General features: G+C 52.3%; 2 protein-coding genes across 2 annotated transcripts; both read right to left on the bottom strand.

Moving 5' to 3' along the window:
* Positions 1-488: 488 nt before the first annotated feature.
* On the bottom strand, positions 489-12,137 carry Kcnj14 (potassium inwardly rectifying channel subfamily J member 14). Its single transcript, XM_020158044.2, has 3 exons — positions 11,953-12,137; positions 4,789-5,548; positions 489-2,394 (listed from the first exon to the last, which is right to left on the bottom strand). The coding sequence occupies exons 2-3, from the start codon at positions 5,494-5,496 to the stop codon at positions 1,798-1,800; spliced, it is 1,305 nt and encodes a 434-aa protein (XP_020013633.1). The 5' UTR covers positions 5,497-5,548; positions 11,953-12,137; the 3' UTR covers positions 489-1,797.
* Positions 12,138-12,584: 447 nt separating this feature from the next.
* Positions 12,585-18,196, bottom strand: Grwd1 (glutamate rich WD repeat containing 1). The gene is made up of 7 exons (XM_020158043.2): positions 17,965-18,196; positions 17,646-17,763; positions 17,130-17,277; positions 15,171-15,384; positions 14,935-15,077; positions 14,562-14,759; positions 12,585-13,344 (listed from the first exon to the last, which is right to left on the bottom strand). Exons 1-7 carry the CDS (start codon positions 18,149-18,151, stop codon positions 13,027-13,029), a joined length of 1,326 nt encoding a protein of 441 aa, XP_020013632.1. The 5' UTR covers positions 18,152-18,196; the 3' UTR covers positions 12,585-13,026.
* Between the last annotated feature and the right edge of the window lie 327 nt (positions 18,197-18,523).

The following is an 18,523-nucleotide window of genomic DNA, read 5'->3' as shown; positions in this document are numbered from 1 at the left end:
GTGTGGTCAGGAAACCCCAGGACCTTTACTCCCACCCCAGCCTCCCTGAGGTGAGGAATCACCCTGTTGGGAAGGCCCTTGGAGAACTTCAAGTTCCAATGCCCCATTTTCACCCATGCGGAAACTGAAGCAAAGACAGGAGAGTGATTTCCCAAAGTTGCACAGTAAATTGGGGCAGTTGGGATTTAGAAGCTTCCTGAATCCTTGAAAAGGACTCCAACAAACTTGAGTCTTTTTTTTTTTTTTTCAGTACTGGAGTTTGAACTCAGGGCCTACACCTTGAGCCACTCCACCAGTCCTTTTCTGTGTTTTTTTTTTTTTTGAGATACGGTCTCACTAACTATTTGCCCTGAGCTGGTTTTGAACTGTGATCCTCCTGATCTCTGCCTCCTGAGTAGCTAGGGTCATAGGCATGAGCCATGGTGCGCGGCTGCTTGAGTCATTTTCTAACTTGCCATAGGAACCAGAGGGAAAAATAGATAGATATATGTATTTATATCATATATATAATGCACATATATATAACATAGTTAAGAAATAGACATATATTACTAGGTGTAGTATTCCAGAGCATTCTAGAGTCACCAGCCTTGGGCCTCCCCGTTCCCTTGCCCACTCATTATCCCTGTCACCTACAGGGTCTCACTTAAGCCCTCAGCCCAGAAATGCTACTTCTCAGTTTCTGAGTTCACCTCCTAGGACTGCCAGGGAGTCCATCTAGAGCAGAGAACTTCCAGGCTGAAAGAATGGGCAACTCTGGATCCCTGGAGTCTTAATTCCTTTTGGCATTACACAACCACAGGAAGTCAGCTAGGATCGTCAAGAGTCTCTGTGACCAGTCAGTGGCAGATGTTCAGAATCCTCCTTTACCTCTGTGATCAATCTAGAGCCACAGAATCCTGACTCCTTTGGACATTCTAGAATGGCACTTCAAACAAAAACCAAACCACCCTGTGGATGACGTACGAGCAGCACTTATCTCATAGGCTGGGTGTCCCACAGGCAGCAGTCTGGAGTTGCCTAACAACAAGCACTCCCAGCGTTACTTGAGTTCTTCTATAGCCACAGGCTCACCGTTACTTGCATTCTAGAAACATCACTCTGTATAGTTTCTGGACTCATTCAGCTGTCTGGGTCAGCCTGTTCTAGAATTACCAGTGTTTGCCTAAGTGATCAACATAGACTCATAGAATCTCAACTCTTGAACTTTCTGGAACCACAAGGTCAATGCCATTCCTTGTCTTTGGTCAATCAAGGTTGTCTTGAATACCCGCAATTTTCCACAACCTTCCCTCCTGAGGGGGTCTAGAACAAATGATTTGCTTCTTGTTTGGCTGAATCTAGTAGGAACAGTCCCTTGAATCTTACTTAGGTCAAGCCAAACCTACAGATTCTTGATCTCTGCTGCTGGCCAGGAACCGACAGCTTCCTCCCAGTACACAACGGCCTACACCATTAATCTCTGACCCTGCTCAATAACCCAGGCCTACCCACTGAGAACCACCAGGCCTTGCCTCTTGGGTGTTCCAGAATTCTGAATCCCTCCTCTCTGGTAAGACTCAGGAATTGGGTTCACAAGGGGGTCTCAGGAGGGAGCAGAGAAGCAGAGGAAGTAAGATCCAGTATGCGTCTCTGTGGTGGGAGCCGCTAGGCCTGGCAGAACTTCACCAGCTAATGATTTTCCCATAGGCCTTTGGTCTTGGGAAATACTCGCCCCATTCTAGCAGAGGACCCGATATCTCCAACTTGCTCCTTCTGGGAAAGGGACAAAAGTGGGGAAGGGGACGTCAGCATGCATCATGGAGGCAGGGTCAGTGCCAGGGTTGGTGTGAGAACTCGGGGGCTGGCAGCTCCACCTTCTGGCTCTGCCCCAGTCCCCTCCTTGGTGTCCTCTTCCTCATCTTCCTCCTGGCAGCAACTCAGAGCAAGTTCATTTTCATAACAAAATGCAGCCAGAGAGCCAGGGAAGCTAGATTTGGGGCTGTGGGAAGCCTGCTCTGCCCGCTCGTCCAGCTCCTTGGCGCTGCACACAGGTGTCCCAGGGACCTCGTAAGTGCGGTGGAAGTGGCGGTAGTCAACCTCGTACTGGGAGCCACGCTGGAAGAGGACTGGCTCAAAACGATGACCCCAGAGCAGCTCACCTGGGAGGTAAGATGAGCGACACTGTGTGGTCATGGCTGTAGCCTCAACCATACCCTCAAGGATGACCACCAGCTCAAAGTCAGCCCGGGCCAGCTCAGCACGTCCCAGTTCATACAGAGGACTAGAGGAGTCAATCTCATGCACGATGGTGATGGGAGACACAAGGAAGATTCGATCGGTGCCTCCGTCGAAGCCCACGTCCACATCCTGGTGGTCCAGTGGAATGTACTCTCCCTCCGGGGTCACCCGGGGCTGCAGGAGAGGGCGAGGACCAGAGCCAGAGAGCAGGGAGCGCAGAGGTAAACAGAGACAGAGACAATGGGAATCCAGGTGCAGAGAAAAAGCAAAGACCAACAGGGGTGAGCCATAGGGCAGGAACATGGATCCAGAGAGGATGAAAAAGACCCAGGAGCAAAGAAAAGAGAGAAGGAGAGGGGATGGGGAAAGGGTAGGGGGAGGGAGAGGGGGAGAGAAATATCCAGGGAGAGGGGGAGAGAGAGTCAGAAAGAGAGAAATAGAGACAGAGTCAGAGAAAGGGGAACAGATACCCAGAGAGTCAGCAGAGAGAGGAGCATAGAGACTCAAGAGGGACAGAGTCAGAGAGAGAGACAGGGACAGAGAATCAGATAGGATGATAGAAACCCAGACAGGAGGTCAGAGACCCACAGAGAGGGGAACAGAGAGTCAGATGGGGATACAGATCCAGAGAGAGAGGACAGAGACACAGAGATGGGGAGCCAGAGAGCCAGAGATGGGGGGACAGAGAGCCAGAGAGAGGGATAGAGAGCCAAACAGAGGGACAGAGAGCCAGAGAGGGGAACAGAGACCCAGGGAGGGGAGGATCAAGGTCCACCCAAAAGGAAGGGGGACAGAAACCCAAAGGTAAAGAGAGGACAGAGACTCAGAGAAGGTTTGGGGATAGAAACCGGGATGGGGTGGGGTAGAAGGAAGAGAGAGGTGAAAGTGGGAGAGAAGAAGAAAGTGACAAAATCAGAGACAACAGAAGACGAAGACAGCATTCACCAGGGAATTGGAGGAGGACAGAAAGAGAAAAAATGGCTTTTAATATATGACCAGAGAAAAATAAACCAGGATGACAGGAAGTGGAGTTAGGACATCTAGGCCCAACATCCTGTGCACCACCACTGCCCTGGGCTAGCCCCTGAGCTAACCTCAGACCAACCCAAAAATGTGCAGGTGTGTTGAGGGGGTCAGTATTGGTAGCCTCCCGGCTCTGGGTCCATACCCACCTCCCAGTCCATGTCACTGCCCCACAAACTTCAGGAAGATAGAATATTTGAGAGACACAAATATTGGTGTCTCAAACTGCCTGGAGTGTGTGGAGGGAAGGGGGGTGAGTACCTATTCTCTTGCACCTGCGAGCCCCCAGAGGCTTCTGGGAAATGTAGTTCCCACTCACACCCATCTCTCCTATGGCCTCGAGTCCAGCCTCAGCCCAGGATTGTTATGTGTCTCCACTTGGGCAAAGGCAGCCGGACCCCACAGTTTGTTGGGAACTAGGTTGTCTGGCAGTGTTTTTTGTTTTTATTTTGTTGTTTTGGTGGTAGTGGGGTTTGAACTCAGGGCTTTGTACTTGCTAGACAGGCACTCTTCCACGTGAGCCATTCCACCAGCAAGGAACTTGGTTGTCTGAACAATATGATCACATGTATAGAAACACAGAGGCCCCTGTACCAGGGTTGGGAGGAAGCAACTGTCTCTGAGGCAGGTTGCAGGTTGACAGTGGCAGCTTGGTGATTGTTGGTACTGAGAGGCTAGGGTTCAAAAGCGTTTCCCAAGCTGGGAGTAGTGACACATACTCAGTAGGCTGAGGTAGGAGGATCACAGTCCAAGACTGGACTGGTCAAAAGTGAGAGACCATAGCTGGAAAACAATCTAAAAGCAAAAGGGCTGGGAGTGTGGCTCAAGTGGTAGAGCACTTGCCTAGCATGCTTCAGGCCCTGAGTTCAAATACCACTACTGCCAAAAAAAAAAAAAAAGTGTTTCCCAACCCCCACTACATACTCATTCAAGAGGCCAGTGGGAGAGACAGGGCCCCTATGGTGGGGACTAAAGTCTGCAAATGTTGTGGGCTGGGGGCCAGAGACTTCTGTCCCCCAACTCTGCAGCCTGGCAGGCTTCAAGTCACAAGCCACCCTCAGTGCCCCAGTGTCTACTGGGAATTGTAAACGTGAGCCACAGAAACCACAGAAAAGCAACATCTCAGATCATGCTATCTGGGCACTTTTTTTTTTTTTTCAGCTCTGGGGATTGAACCATAGACCTTGTGTGTCCTAGGTAAATGCCCTACCACTGAGCCACATCACTAGCCCCTATCTTCTGAGGCTTGGAAATGTCTGGGATCTGCAGTCCTGAGTCTTTGGGACCACGGTGTGGATGCTTAGGTCTACACTGCCCATGCTCCCTATGGGGGCGGGGGAGAGAAGCTCTCCAGGTCTCACTCTTTAATGCAGGAAGAACTGCCACAGATCTGTCTGTCTAATTCATCTGTCCTACAGTGAGTCATGGAACCCTCCTGGGTCCCCAGGAGTCCCTGCCCCAGGCTGCTGGGAATGATGGCGACTCAGGGGGATCATGGCACACCACTACCCACTTCCCCGGGGCCCCCCGGCGTCCCCTCCGCACCTGCAGCAGCTGTGCCCGCACGTGGGCCTCGACCAGGTGGCTGCGGCGCAGGTTGCCCACGCGCCACATGAGGCAGAGGCGACGATCGCGCAGCGCCACCACGGCATTCTCGCTGAAGACCAGAGTCTCGTTGCGCTTCTTGGGCTTGGCCATTTTGGCCATGACGGCGCCCACGACGAAGGCGTCCAGCACACAGCCTGCGATGCACTGCAGCACGACGGCGGCCACGGCGGCTGGGCACTCCTCGGTGACACTGCGCACGCCGTAGCCGATGGACGTCTGAGTCTCCAGCGCGAAGAGGAAGGCGGCCAGAAAGCTGGCCACCTGCGAGAAGCAGGGCGCGGGCGGTGGCGGCGCAGCCAGGTCGCCGTGCAGGGAGGCGATGAGCCAGAAGGCCAGGCCAAAGAGCAGCCAGGACGCCAGGAAAGAGCAGGAGAAGAGCAGGCACATCCAGCGCCAGCGCACGTCCACACACGTGGTGAACAGGTCGCTCAGGTAGCGCGCGCCCTGGCCGCCCAGGTTCACGAAGCGCACGTTGCAATGGCCGTCCTTCTTGACGAAGCGCCCGCGGCGCCGGCCCGCGCCAGCCTGCGCGGGTGCCCACCCATTGCGACACAGCCCCGGCCCGGCCTCCTCCTCATCGCCAGCCCGGCTGTCCCCCGGCTCCAGCGCGCCGCTCAGGCGGCGCAGGGCCCTGGCCAGGCCCATTGGGCGGGGGAACCCCCTCCACTTGGCCTAGCAGGGGGCGGGCGCCCCAAACCTGTGGGAAGAAGAAATCGGCAGGAGTGTCAGAGGTGCCAGGAACTGGAGGGCTTATGTGTCAGGTGTGCTATGCGCTCTGTTGGGTCTTGGCGGGTGTGTATGTCTGTGTGTGTGGGACACTTGGATAGGCCAAGCCGGGTGTGGTGGTGCCCAGCTGTAATCACAGCTACTCCAGAGGCGGAGGCAGGAGGATCATGAGTTCCAGGCTAGTCTGGACAAAGTTAAGGTGACCCTGTCTCAAAAAAACCAAAATGCAGAGCCGGGGGTGTGGCTCAAGGGGCACTTGCCTAACATGACCGAGGCCCTGGGTTCCATCCCTAATACAAAAAAAAAAAGAAAAAAAAAAGTAAAAGAAGATAGGCCAGTATACACTGTACAGATTTGAAGATTACAACATCAATGGTAACAAAAAAAACAACTACCACACCACAGTTAACTGTAACATTTATTTCTTCAGTGCTACTTTTTTTTTTGAGGTACTAGAACTTGAACTCAGGGCCTACACCTTTAGCCACTCCACCAGCCCTTTTTTGTGTTGGGTATTTTCAAGATAGGGGTCTCACAAATTATTTCCCTGGGCGGACTTGGTACCATGATTCTCCTGATCTCTTCCTCCTGAGTAGCAAGGATTACAGGGGTGACCGACTTGCGCCTGGCTTCAGTGCTACTTACACTAAACTTATAATTCACCTAAGTGTAATAAGTAACAGAAGTTACTCATGTAACAGAAGTCTTATCTGATATACTAAATGTATTTGGTTAGATGCTGTTGGAAGCCCTTTACCTGAATTTACATATTTGAGGCTAAGAACAAGCTTTTGAGATATGTGTTATTATCATTATTTACAAAGGAGGAAACTGAGGCATGGGAAGTTTGAGTAACTTGCCCGAGATCACAGCTAAGTAAACTGGGAATGTTGAGTTGTAGCTGCTTCTCTGAATGAGCTTGATTCTGTGATCAGCTGTGGTTTAAAAAAAACAAAAAACCAGACTCAGAAAGCAAAAGCAATGGGGCTTCGGCCATGGCTGGAGTGGCAGAGTGCTTTCCTAGCATGACCCAGGCCCTGGGTTAAGTCCCCATTACTGAGAAGGAGGAGAAGCAGGAGGATGGAGAGTTCTGGGCCAGTCTGAGCTACATAGCAAGACCCTGTGTCAATATATAAATCAATGCTCCAACTCCTTGGGAGGCAGAGATTGGGAGGATCGAGCTTCAAAGCCAGCCCTGGCAAAAAGTTTGTGAGGCCCCATCTCAACTAAGAGCTGGGTGTGGTGGCATGTGCCTAAAAGTCTGGGAGTATGGCTCGAGTGGTGGAGCACTTGCCTAGCATGTGCTAGGCCCTGGGTTTTTGATGCTCAGTACTGAGAGGAAAAACCAAAAAAAAGATAGGCAAAGAATCTGTATATTTCTCCAGGGAAGACAGACAAATGGCCAATTAGCAGGTGAGAAGCTATTCCATGTCATTGGTCATTAGGGAGCCACTGGGTGTCCCAGAGATAAAAGTAGTCTCATGACCCTGGGTTCTAACCTCACCACAAAATCCAAACCAAGGCACAACAAAAACCACCCTCCAGTTAGGGTGTGGCTTAAGCAGTAGAGCGCCGCCTAGAATACCCCACTACCACCAAAGACAGTAACAGCAACAACAAAAGTCACCCTCCACACATAAAGAGATGCCACTACACACCTGTCTAAGATGGCTGCATTGAGAGAAAGCAGTAGCACGTGCTGGCAGGAACGTGCAGAAATTGGCATCCTTTACATATTCCTGGCAGAAATCTAAAATTGAGCAACCGTGGGGAACCAGTCTGGCAGGTCATTACGTGGTTAAACAAAGACTTATGATATGACCCAGAATTCCACTCCTATCTGTCCAAGAAAAATAAAGATAAAAGCTTGTAGACAAGGCCAGCTGTAGTGACTCACGCCTATAATCCTAGCTACTTGGGAGGCAGAGATTAGGGGGACTGCAGTTTGAGGCCAGACCTGAGTAAAACAAGCAAGGTGTGGTGTCTTGAAAAATAACTAAGCAAAAAGGACTAAGAGTGTGGCTTAAGTGGTAGAGCATCTCCCTAGCAAGTACAAGGCCATAAGTTCAAATCCCAGAAAAGCTTGTACACAAATTGTTCACAGTAGTGTTATTCATAATAGTAAAAAGATGGAAATAACTAAATATCCACTCACTAATGAATGGATAAATAAAAGGTGTATACACCTTCAAAGAATACTATTTGGCCCAGTGATCCTGTCTCGGTCTTCTGAGTAGCTAGGCCAGAGATGGGTGAACCTACAAAACATCATTTTGAGATAAGCCAACCCTGAAGTCAGCCTTCTGTTGTTATTTTTGTGGAACTGGGGTTTGAACTCAGGGCTTTCGCTCTACTGTGTGAGCCATACCTCCAGACCATTTTGTCCTGGTAATTTTTGGAGATGGGGGGGGGGGTCTCATGAACTATTTGCCTGGGTTGGCCCCAAACCCTCAACCTCTGCCTCCCAAGTAGCTAGGATTAGAGGTATAAGCCACCAGTGCCTGGCTATAGTCATTGAGGGCTGACTTCCAGCTTCTTTTTTATTTTTATTTTTTTGCGGTACTGGGGTTTGAACTCAGGGCCTTCACCTTGAGCCACTCCACCACCCCTTTTTTGTGATGGGCTTTTTTGAGATAGGGTCTCGAGAACTGCCTGGGCTGGCTTGGAACTGCGATCCTCCCTGATCTCTGCCTCTTGAGTAGCTAGGATTACAGGTGTGAGCCACCAGTGCCCAGCTGTATCCACAGCTTCTGTATCCATGAATTCAACCAAACAGATTAGAGTGAAAATACAAAACTGGGCTGGGGTCATGGCTCAAGTGGTAGAGGACCTGTCTAGCAAGTGCAAGACCAAGTTCAAACCCTAGTACCAAACTCTTCCCTTGCTCTGAACACTTTTTTTCTTGTCATTAATAATATCAGCCAGGCTGGTGGAGTGGCTCAAGTGGTAGAGCGCCTGGCTAGCAAGCATGAGGCCCTGCATTAAAAAAAAAAAAAAAAAAAGGTGTCAGTGACCAAAATTTTGTCTAACAATACCAGCTGGGCACTTGTGGCTCACGCCTGTAATCCTAGCTACTCAGGAGGCAGAGATCAGGAGGATCTCAGTTCCAACCCAGCACAGATAAATAGTTTGGGAGACCCTATCTTGAAAAACCCTATCACAAAAAAATTGGACTGGTGGAGTGGCTCAAGGTGTAGGCCCCAAGTTCAAGCAGCAGTACTGAAAAAAAAAACAAAACCATATAACAACTGTTTCTGTAGCATTCCTATGGTATTAGGTACAAAAGCTACAGGGGATGTAAAGTGTACAGAAGGGCGGCACAGGTTCTATGCAAATATTAACCATCTTATACAAGGGCCTTAAACATCACAGACTTTGGTGTTTGTGGGGGTCCTGGAAGTAACTCCCCTGTGGATCCTGAGGGACAGGCAAACCTATAAACTAAGAAAGTGGGCTGGAAGTTGCCTGTCCAGAGGACATGGGCTTTCTTTCTCTGGTGATGAAAATGTTGGGCTGGCTGGTGAGTGGCTCAAGTGGTAGAGCGCCTGCTTAGCAATCATGAGGCCAAGTTCAAACCCCAGTACCACAAAAATAAACAAAATGAAATTAATTGGGGTGACAGCTGTGTGACTGTGACTTTACTAAAATCACTGCACATGTAGATAGGTGAGCATGTGAGGTCTATGCCACTGAAGCCGTAACAGGCATGGCCTCAACCCTCTCCGGGGCAACTCTTCTCAGACTGTTTTGTCAAGTGTAAACGGGGGCTTCATCAGGGTCAGGAATTACATTCCCATCATAAAGACCCAGGGCCTAACGCCAGGTGAGCATGATTGGCATACCTGTAATCCCAGCACCTGGGAGACTAAGGCAGAAGGATTGAGAGTTACAGACCAGACCGGGATACATCAGGAGACCCTGTCTCAAGAACAAAAACAAGCAAACAACAAAAGACCCAGGGCCTAATCCTGACTCGGTTGCTGACCCTCTGTGTGACCTGGGCTTCCTTTTCCAGAGCCTCAATTTGCTCATCTGGGAAACGGGTATCAAACCCACCTCCCAATCTGAAAGGAAAAGAAATCGAGAAGGCCTTGGGTCGTTGAATCAGGCAGCTATAGGTTGAATTCTGGCCTAGCCCCTCACCAACTATAGGATAGTGGCAAGTCACATCCTTTCTTGAACCTGGTCCTGGCTGTAGTTTGAACTCAGGGCCTCACATTTGCTAAACAAGAGCTCTACTTCTTAAGCCATGCCTCCAGCCCCTGCTTTGGTTATTTTGGGATAGGGTCTCGTGTCTTTTGCCCAGGGCTGGGGTGAAACCTTGATCCTCCTATTTATGCTTCCCATGTAGCTGAGATGACAGACACACACCACCACACCCAGCAATTGTATGAGATGGGGTCTTGTTAACTTTTTGCCAGCTGGCTTAGAGCCTCAACCGTCCTGATTTCTGTCTTCCGAGTGTGGGTCACTGAGTTCGACCTTGTTTGTTTTTACTCCAGATCCACCTTTCTCCACCTCACAGGAGTGCACCACCATTCCCTGTTGTCTCAGTTGTGAAGTGTAGAGACTTTAGCAACCTGACAGGCTGGAGGGAATGAGAGGGGCTGGGCATGGACCTGCAGACTCGCCAGTCCCCCAACTTCAAGGCTGACACCTGGCACAATAGGCACCAGGGTTTAAGCAATTTGCGTATTACTTCCACCAAAATTTGTAGCATCTCTACTACACTTCTCTGCACTGTACCACATGGCCACTGACCGATTCTGGGGTTCCCATGGGATTTTTTGCAGGGCCTGGAGCTCCACCTGAGGCTGCTAGTCAGGGTGAAGTTTAGCACCACCAGAGTCCCCAAGACCACCAGATAATGCAGCAGCAAGGTGGTAAGTGGGGTGGGTGGGGGAGTACTAGATCCACTTAGCAAATGCAAAGCTGAAGCTCAGGTCAGAGTGGATGGAGCCTCACTGCGCCCCAACCCAGACTCCTTCCTCGCCCTCAACATCCTGGATGTTAGAGATCAGTCTCTGGAAAGGGGAAACAGGTTAGTTACCCAAAGGGCAGGTTTATAGCCTCGTGCAGCCCCTCACCCCCAAGGGAGAGGGTGGGGGAGGCAGGAAGGGAGTTTGCTTAGACCCAGTCCCACTGGGCCCCTTACTCACTTGCCTCCTTACCCAGAGCCCTGTGAGGTGTTCACAGGAAAGCAAAAGGCTGATGGTCCCTTGTCTCAGGTCCTTCAGCCAGGAGGGATGGCACACCAGGACTCCTACCCAGGCCTTGGGTGCTTGGGCTCCAGTGATAGGCCTCAGCCGGGCTCCTGAGCATCCGCAATGGCTGGGGCCCCTGTGTTTGTGGCAGTTTGCAGCAGTCCACTGGACCCACACCCCACAGCTCACCTTGACAGCTCAGGACAGTGGCAGGTCAAGGGCATCACCCCATCTCACATCAGGGAATGGGTTCAGAGGTTGTGGCCTGACCAGGCTCACTGTGCTGGGGTGGGACTCTGCCTCCTCACTCCTGAGTGTCCCCTAACCCCGTGGGCCAAGCTGTGTCCACCTCACAGCCACAAGTCCTCCACCTCCGGGGGCCCTGTCTGTACCCAACATGGCCTGACTACTCCCAGGCTGGGGAAAGAGACTCGGCTCAGGGCACCACCTCCTCCCCCCATAAAGACAAGAGGGAAAAGGATCCCAAGCCCCCCCCACCTGACCTGAGAGCAGCTTAACGTTTCCATATAAAGGAGACACAGGGCTTAAGGTGCTTCAACTTCATGTCAAAGTCACTGCCTAATCTGGGGCCACGAAGCCCCACCTTCTCTCAAATGGACATAGCCCTGATCATGGGGATGTTACCCTGCTCCCCACCAACCCATGGGGTCTGCACAGCAGGCTGGAGGGCTGACACTGATGGGGGGTGGGGGCAGAGACTGCGGAGGCAGGACTTTGGGTAGGAAGATGCAGGGGCCGGGAAAAAGTCCAGAGAGGATAGAACCCTGGCCAACAGACATAGGGACCACACTTGGAAATAGGACAGAGACCCAGAGAAGGAGGGGGAGAAAGACACAGTGAGAAAGGGAGACAGAGACTTAGAGAGGGTGGAACAGAGACTCAGAGAAGAGAAAGGTGGGGCAGAGACCCAGGAAGAGGAATAGAAACAGAGGGGAAGAGGACAGAAAAGAGGGGAATTAAGAGCAGTTAAAGAGAAATGGTGACTGTGGCTTCAGAATGGAGACAGGGATGGAGTGGACAGAGATGGGAAGGAAACCCTCTGAAAGAGAGGAGTGGGGAGGTCTCCTGGGCTGGAGCCATTCCTGAGGGTGCCAGGGAGCAGGAGGCAGGAGGTGGGTGCTCGCAGGGGGACCTGCATGGAGGCACATACCTTGTGGGGCAGCCCACCCCCATGCCCTGTGCTGGGGGGTTCCTCTGCTTGGGCTGAGGGGATGACGCCTCTACAGGTGCGGAGGGTCTGTGTCTGTCCTGGGCCCCTGGGGCCTGGAGCCGGGCAGCCGCCCTCTGAATCCACAGCGGATCAGAGGCTGGGCCAGGGGGGCGGGGGTGGGGCCGGCTCAGCCGCAGAGGGGGAGCCAGGGAGGCCAGCCAGGCAGGGCGCTGGGATGCAGCCCAGGCAGGCTGGAGACAGTGCAGAGAATGGGTGGGGGGCAGGGAGGCAACAATGGAGACAGGAGCCACAGAGATGAGGGTCATAGAACAGTGACAGTTTACAGCATACAAGGAAATGGGAGATGATGAGTACAGGGAACTGGGGGATTCAGGTGCCCCAAGGGGAAGTCTTAATAAGTTGGGGGGCACGGGGTAAGGTACCATTTCACTGGTCCAGAGTGACTTCCACATGGAAGAGAATTTACAGAAGCCAGAATAGGGTGATATCCAATGGGCTGAGGGTTGGACTGCATGGAACAGGATGTCCAGTCTAGTTGCCCAGGGACAGCTAGGTACCAACATCCCGCCTCCCACCCCCTTCGGTTCAGACCAGAGTCTCACACGTGGGGCCTCATTCTGGTCTTTATTGCCTCTTGGGGGCACCTGGCTGTCCTCTCTGTGCAACATTGGCCCTCATGCAGGCAGGGTACCCTGCAAGGCCCCCAGAGAGACATCTTGCCCAAACCCAGCTGGATGGCAGGGGCAGAACCAAATTCTGCCCAGAGAATCCACACTTCAAACTTGGTCCAGCCATGGAGGGACCAGCAGCCCACACTGGGTCCTGCAGTAGACGGCAAAGGGTTAAGCCAGGCATCAAAGCTGTCGGCCAACTCAGGCCATCTGAGTCCTGTGACAGAGGGATCTCTGCCTATAAGCCACATCTAACAAAGTCCTTCAGGAGAACACTAAGGTACCCAGAGCCCATCACTTCTGTCCCAGTGAGCCAAGCTCTTCTTTTGGGGGCCTCGTCATGGCCCAAATGGACCCCTTCAGGGGACCCACTTCAGTTCCCTCAGACACTGATGGTGCGGAAGATGGTGAAGCCAGAGAGGGCGGTGCTGAGCAGGACCCCAGGACACTGCGGGTGCCAGTGCAGCTCCTTCAGGTCCGTCTCACCCTGGTGCACAAACAGCAGCTGCTGGGGGAGCGCTGCCAGCCCAGGGTCAGCCTCCGTGTGGCCCTCCTCCGGGTCCCGCTCCACCGCCAGGTCCCACTGTGTGATCTGGTTGTCTGCACCTGCGGCTGCGAAGACCCCGCTGTCCTGGGGGTGCCACTCGACGGAGGTCACGGGGGCCACATGCTGCTTGAAGGTGGCCACTGGGGAGCCTGACTACAGGAGAAATGGGTGTCAGACACTCCAGATGTCTCAGCATAAGTCCTGAGGACCCAGACTCAAGAGTTCAGCCCAAGCTGTCCCCTTAAGCCCTGGGCCCATGAGAGGGACACAGAACAAAGTACCGTGGGAGAGAAGGCTTATGGCCCTGGGGGTTTCCTGGGGGAAACTGCTGTTTCACTTGCAAAGAAGCCACTCCCAGCTCCAGGTCACAGGAGCCGCATTCCTGCTTGTCCCTGGGTGTGCATAAAAAGGGGGAGAGGTTCCTCCAGTGTTTTCTTAGCTGTTCTTTAAGATTGAGACCTTAAGTGCAACCCTCTGAAGCTCCAGGCAACCACCCAAAGGACAACAGCACTTGAGCTAGGCAAAGGCTGCTGAGGACTGAAGTCTAAGTGGAAATGCTCAGTCAATGCCCAGGGATCCACTGGCCTGGAGGGCTGGAATCCATCTCTGGAAGCTTCCCCAAGCCTGACTGTTCAGGAATGACTAAACTGGAGGGGAAAAGATGATGGCTAGGTGGTGGTGATTCAGGAAAGGAACAGACCCAGGTGAAGCCCTGGCTTCAGTCACAGGGACAGCAAAAGCTCCCTTTCTCCTGCCCAGGGCTCCTCTCAGCTCTACGAAGTCAATCCTTAGTTTGGCTGTTGGCCAGCTAAGCTAACGGTGGTACGCATCTCTAATCAGAAACGGGACTGTGAGTTTGAAGCCAGCCTGCACTACATAGCAAAACACTATCTTAATACAAAACAAGAGAAGCTCAGCTGTGATGTCACCTCTGTTCTATACTTTCTGTGCCTCAGTTTCCTCTCCTGCAACGAGTAAGCTGGGCTCCAATTCTCAGCTTATATTATAAACTTCACTGGGTGGTGGGAGGGAGCAGGAAAGCCACAAAACCGTAAACTACAACCCCTAACAGTCCCTGAGCCCATGAGCTGTACAGTCAGCTGCACCTCAGCCCCACAGGCAGATGGAAGTTGTAGTCTCTGCTGCCCTAGCTCTGCCATCACAGGGCGCAGTGAGTGACTTCACACCTGCCCACCCACCTTCTTTCTGAGCCTCAGTGTCCTCATCTGTTGGGAGGGGCTGGACTCCAATTCCAAGGGCCTTCCCAGCTCTGGCTGATAAGACCAAGGAAGAACAAACCTACGGACCCCAATGCTGAACTGCTGGGAACAATGGCTTCTCCATATCCTATTGGCCAGTGGGTAAAATACCTTGAACTGTCGCAGGTCCCAGACCTTGAGGGCTCCATCGTCCCCTCCACTGAGCAGGAAGGGCTCCTGACGGCTCCAGCTGATGACATTGACGTCTCTATCATGGGCAGTGGCTGTGGTGAGCATGCAGGCCTTGCTGGGGGCTGCTCGGATGTCCCAGATACGAATGGAGGCATCAACTGAGCAGGAAGCGAATACCTGGGCAAGGTGGATCAGGTCTGAGTGTGAAGATGTAACCCCAAGGTCAGGAATGAGGGTCTCTCTGTCAGTGTCTCCCAGCCAAGGGCTTAGCCTGCAAACTAACTCCCTGCCACGCCCCCAGCTCAGCCTCTCCCCTCAGCCCCTGGCATCCAGGCCCACAGCCTCCCCTTACCGTGTCTTCAGTTGGTGACCACTGCAAATCCTCCACAGAGCATGTGTGGCCCACAAAGGGCCGCTGGTCTACATGCCAGGAGCCACCGTCTGTAGGTGTCCAGAGGTGGATATTCTTCTGACAGTCACCAGTCAGCAAGCGACCTGGGAGAGTCAGGAAAAGACCTCACCCCACCTGGCCACACCTCACTGCCCCTTCCCACCTCCCTGAACTGTGTGCAAACTTCAAAGCCTCACCTGGCACTCGAGGGGACCAGTCAAGAGCAAAGCCCTCACCCATGTGGCCTGCGAAGGTGAAGATAGGCTTCACTCGGGCTTGCTCATCCCGCAGGAAGACTGCCAGGGCCTGCGGGTCATCCACTACCTGCAAAAGCCGCCGGAGCGCAAACACCTCCACTTGGCCCTTCTCTGACCATACGCCGGCCACAGGCTCCTCGCCCAGCCATGACACCTGAAGAAGAGGGTGTGAGACACAGGCGATGAAGCTCAAGTGCTGACCACAAACTCCCAGCATCCTTGAGAACCAGAATTGCAGGTCCTCCCAGGCCCAGGACCAGACTACAGCTCCCAGAAACCCCTGGGGGAAGAGATCACAGCCTGTCACATCAGCTGGGCACACTGGAGTGAGCTATGTGGTAGTGGGGTGGCAGGATGGAGCTCCAGGACGCCTGAGCATTGAGGCTGTAGGTCTATCAGCCCTCTTATCTTTTTGCCTCTGTATGCTTGCTCATTAAGAAATTCTAAGGGCTGGAGAAGTAGCTCAAGAGGTAAGAGCACCTGCCTAGGAAGTGTGAGGACCTGAGTTCAAACCCTACTATTGCCAAAAAAAAAAAAAAATTACTGGAAATTCTGTGTCTTCTCTTTGCTCTAAACCCTCCAATAGTTCCCACTTTCTCTCCAAGCAGAAGCCCAAGTCCTTACGAGGGTCCACAAGGACCTAAATGATCTGTCTTGTTTGTACCCTCTCTCCAAATTCTGTCACTCTCCACCTCAACCATTGTTCCAGACACACTGGTCCCCCCCACTTCCCTTGAAACTCTTCACACATGCCAAGTTCACCAGGGGCTTTGCACTTGTGTTTTCCTTGCCTGCAACTCCATTTCCACAGGTATCCCTGGGTCTTTCACTCACTTCCTAAGGGTCTCTGTTCCAAAGGCACCTTCTCACTTAATACTCCCTTAGCCACACTGTTTGAAATGTCATTTCCACCCAGAAACACCCATATTCTGCTTCATTTTAGTTTTCTCCACGACACTTCCCACCTATACATTTACCTACTTTCTCCTTATTCTCTCACATTTACATTTAGCGTGTAAATCCAGAGGCTTTTTGCTTGCAGTGGACAATACTGGAAGGATGGTGTTAAAACCCCTTGGTAAGGTATGGTGGTGCCCACCTGTAATCCCAGCACTTGGGAAGTTAAGGCAGGAGGATTGCAAATTCAAGGCCACCCTGGGTTACTTATCGAGACCCTTACTCAAAGAATCAAAACTAAGACCAGGTGCTGTAGCATGAACCACCAAACCAAACACAAACACACACACACACTCCACAGCTCCAAAACAGTTCCTTAGTAATAACTTAAAAAATAAACAAAACATCTTTTTTTTCTTTTCTTTTTCTTTTTGATGGGACTGGGGTTTGAACTCAGGGTTTTGCACTTGCAAAGCAGGTGCTCTAGTGCTTGAGCCACACCTCCAGTCCATTTTGCTCTGGTTATTTAGAGATTGGGGGGGGGGGTGGGGAGTTCTCTCCAACTGTTTGCCCAGGTTTGGCCTAAAACCGTGATCATCCTAATCTCAGCATCCCAAGTAGCTAGGACTACAGGGGTGAGCCAAAATCCTGTAAAACACGTATCTTATATTACTACCAGGTGCTGCTGTGTAATATACAGTCACTATATATTATTTCAATTATTCTCACACCAGCCCCATCAAGTAAGTTTTATAATTCTCACTAGTTATCCTAGTTGGAAAATGAAGAATATAAAAAATATCACCGTAGTTTAAAACAGCACCTAGTGCATAATGATTACTGCTACAATGCTTAAGACATATAGAACTACGTGCTGTGTACTTTTGTAAGAGTTAACAGGGTTGAGGAGGTGCTGGGAGAGATATGAGCATGGTGGTGGTGGTGGTGGGAGGTTTGGGGCGTGTTCCAGAGAACACAGAGCAGGCCTGCCACAATACACACCCGAACTCGGTTGATGCCACCATAGTGGGGCACCATGGCCAGTTCCAGCTGAGGCTTCCGCTCTTCTTCATCTTCCTCCTCTTCATCACTGCCCTCGGAGGTTGGGGGCCTGGTTCCGTACAGATTGTGCATCCGAAGCATCATCAGTCTAGGGAAGGACAGGGTATCAGGCACTGGATGCCACCGTGCTTTTTTAAAAAAGTTTTTAGGTGGGACTGGAGTTTGAAATCAGGGCTTTGCACTTGCAAAGCAGGAGCTCGACCGCTTGAGCTGCACCTCCACTCCATTTTGTACTGGTAATTTTGGAAATGAGGGGCTCCTGAACATTTCTCGAGGCTGGCCTCAAATCATGATCCTCCCGATCTCAGCCTTCAAAGTAGCTAGGATTACAGGCATGACCCACTGATGAGTCTTGGGTTTGAGAGTGGCAGAAACCGGAAGTCCTAAGACCTGGGTACCGAGGTCAAGTCTGGGACTCGGATCCCCGGTCCTGGGTAGGCCTTGGGTCTCACTCACCTGTTGCTCTGCGCGCTCTCCGCCTGGGTCCCCGCACACAGGTACAGGGTAAGGGGAAACTCAGTCCGGTTGTCTCCCAGGTGATCTCGCACTATGTCAAAGCTGAGACAGGGGGCGCCTGGGGAGGAAGCGCGAGGTTGGGAAGTAAGGACGGGACAGACGGACCTCAGCCTCTACTTGTCTCACTGACCAGCCATCTCCAGTGTGACATCACCTCTCCTAGACCCCAGTCTCCTCTTCCTGGGCATCTGTTAAGTTAAAAGCTCAGGACCAGTCCCTTCCTTCCTCAGGACCCAGGAGTCCGGGCCCTGAGCCCTACCAGTCTGCGCACGGTGGTATAGCACATAGGCCTCCTCGTCCATGACCAGCTCCTCTCCTTCGCGTAGCGGCGGTCCCCGGCCGGGCAGGTAGACCTGGGCCGGGCCCTCGGAACCTGTGTCGCTGGACTCAGCCTCCATGGGCTCCCCAGTTTCACACGTGCGCCGCCGACCCTCGCGCGCCGCCATCTTGGAACTCTCACCGCCGGCGCGGCCTAAGAGCGTCACTTCCGGATTTCCCCTTCCTACCGCCTAAGACCCGCCCTACTGACGGTTACCTTGGAAACCCCGTCCCCCAATCAGAGACGGCGCAGTTGGGGGAAGAAGGGAACTAAGATAACCGTGTCCTGGTCCAGCGAAAGAAGCCTGCGGATGTGGAGAAGCTGCATTTGCCGAATGACCTTGAGGCATTCTTTCGCGCGGCAGTCTCAAGTCCTCCTGGGAGTTGTAGTTTTATAGGCGGTCCAGAGTTTGGAGCAGATTTCCCTCTTCCATCTTTGATTCCCAGGGCTGCCGTCCCACTTAATTAATTATTCATGTATGCAAACGAGCACTTACTGG

The sequence above is a fragment of the Castor canadensis genome, chromosome 16, assembly GCF_047511655.1.
Source record: "Castor canadensis chromosome 16, mCasCan1.hap1v2, whole genome shotgun sequence".
NCBI classification, from domain to species: domain Eukaryota; kingdom Metazoa; phylum Chordata; class Mammalia; order Rodentia; family Castoridae; genus Castor; species Castor canadensis.
This window is presented reverse-complemented; position numbering and strand designations above follow the sequence as displayed.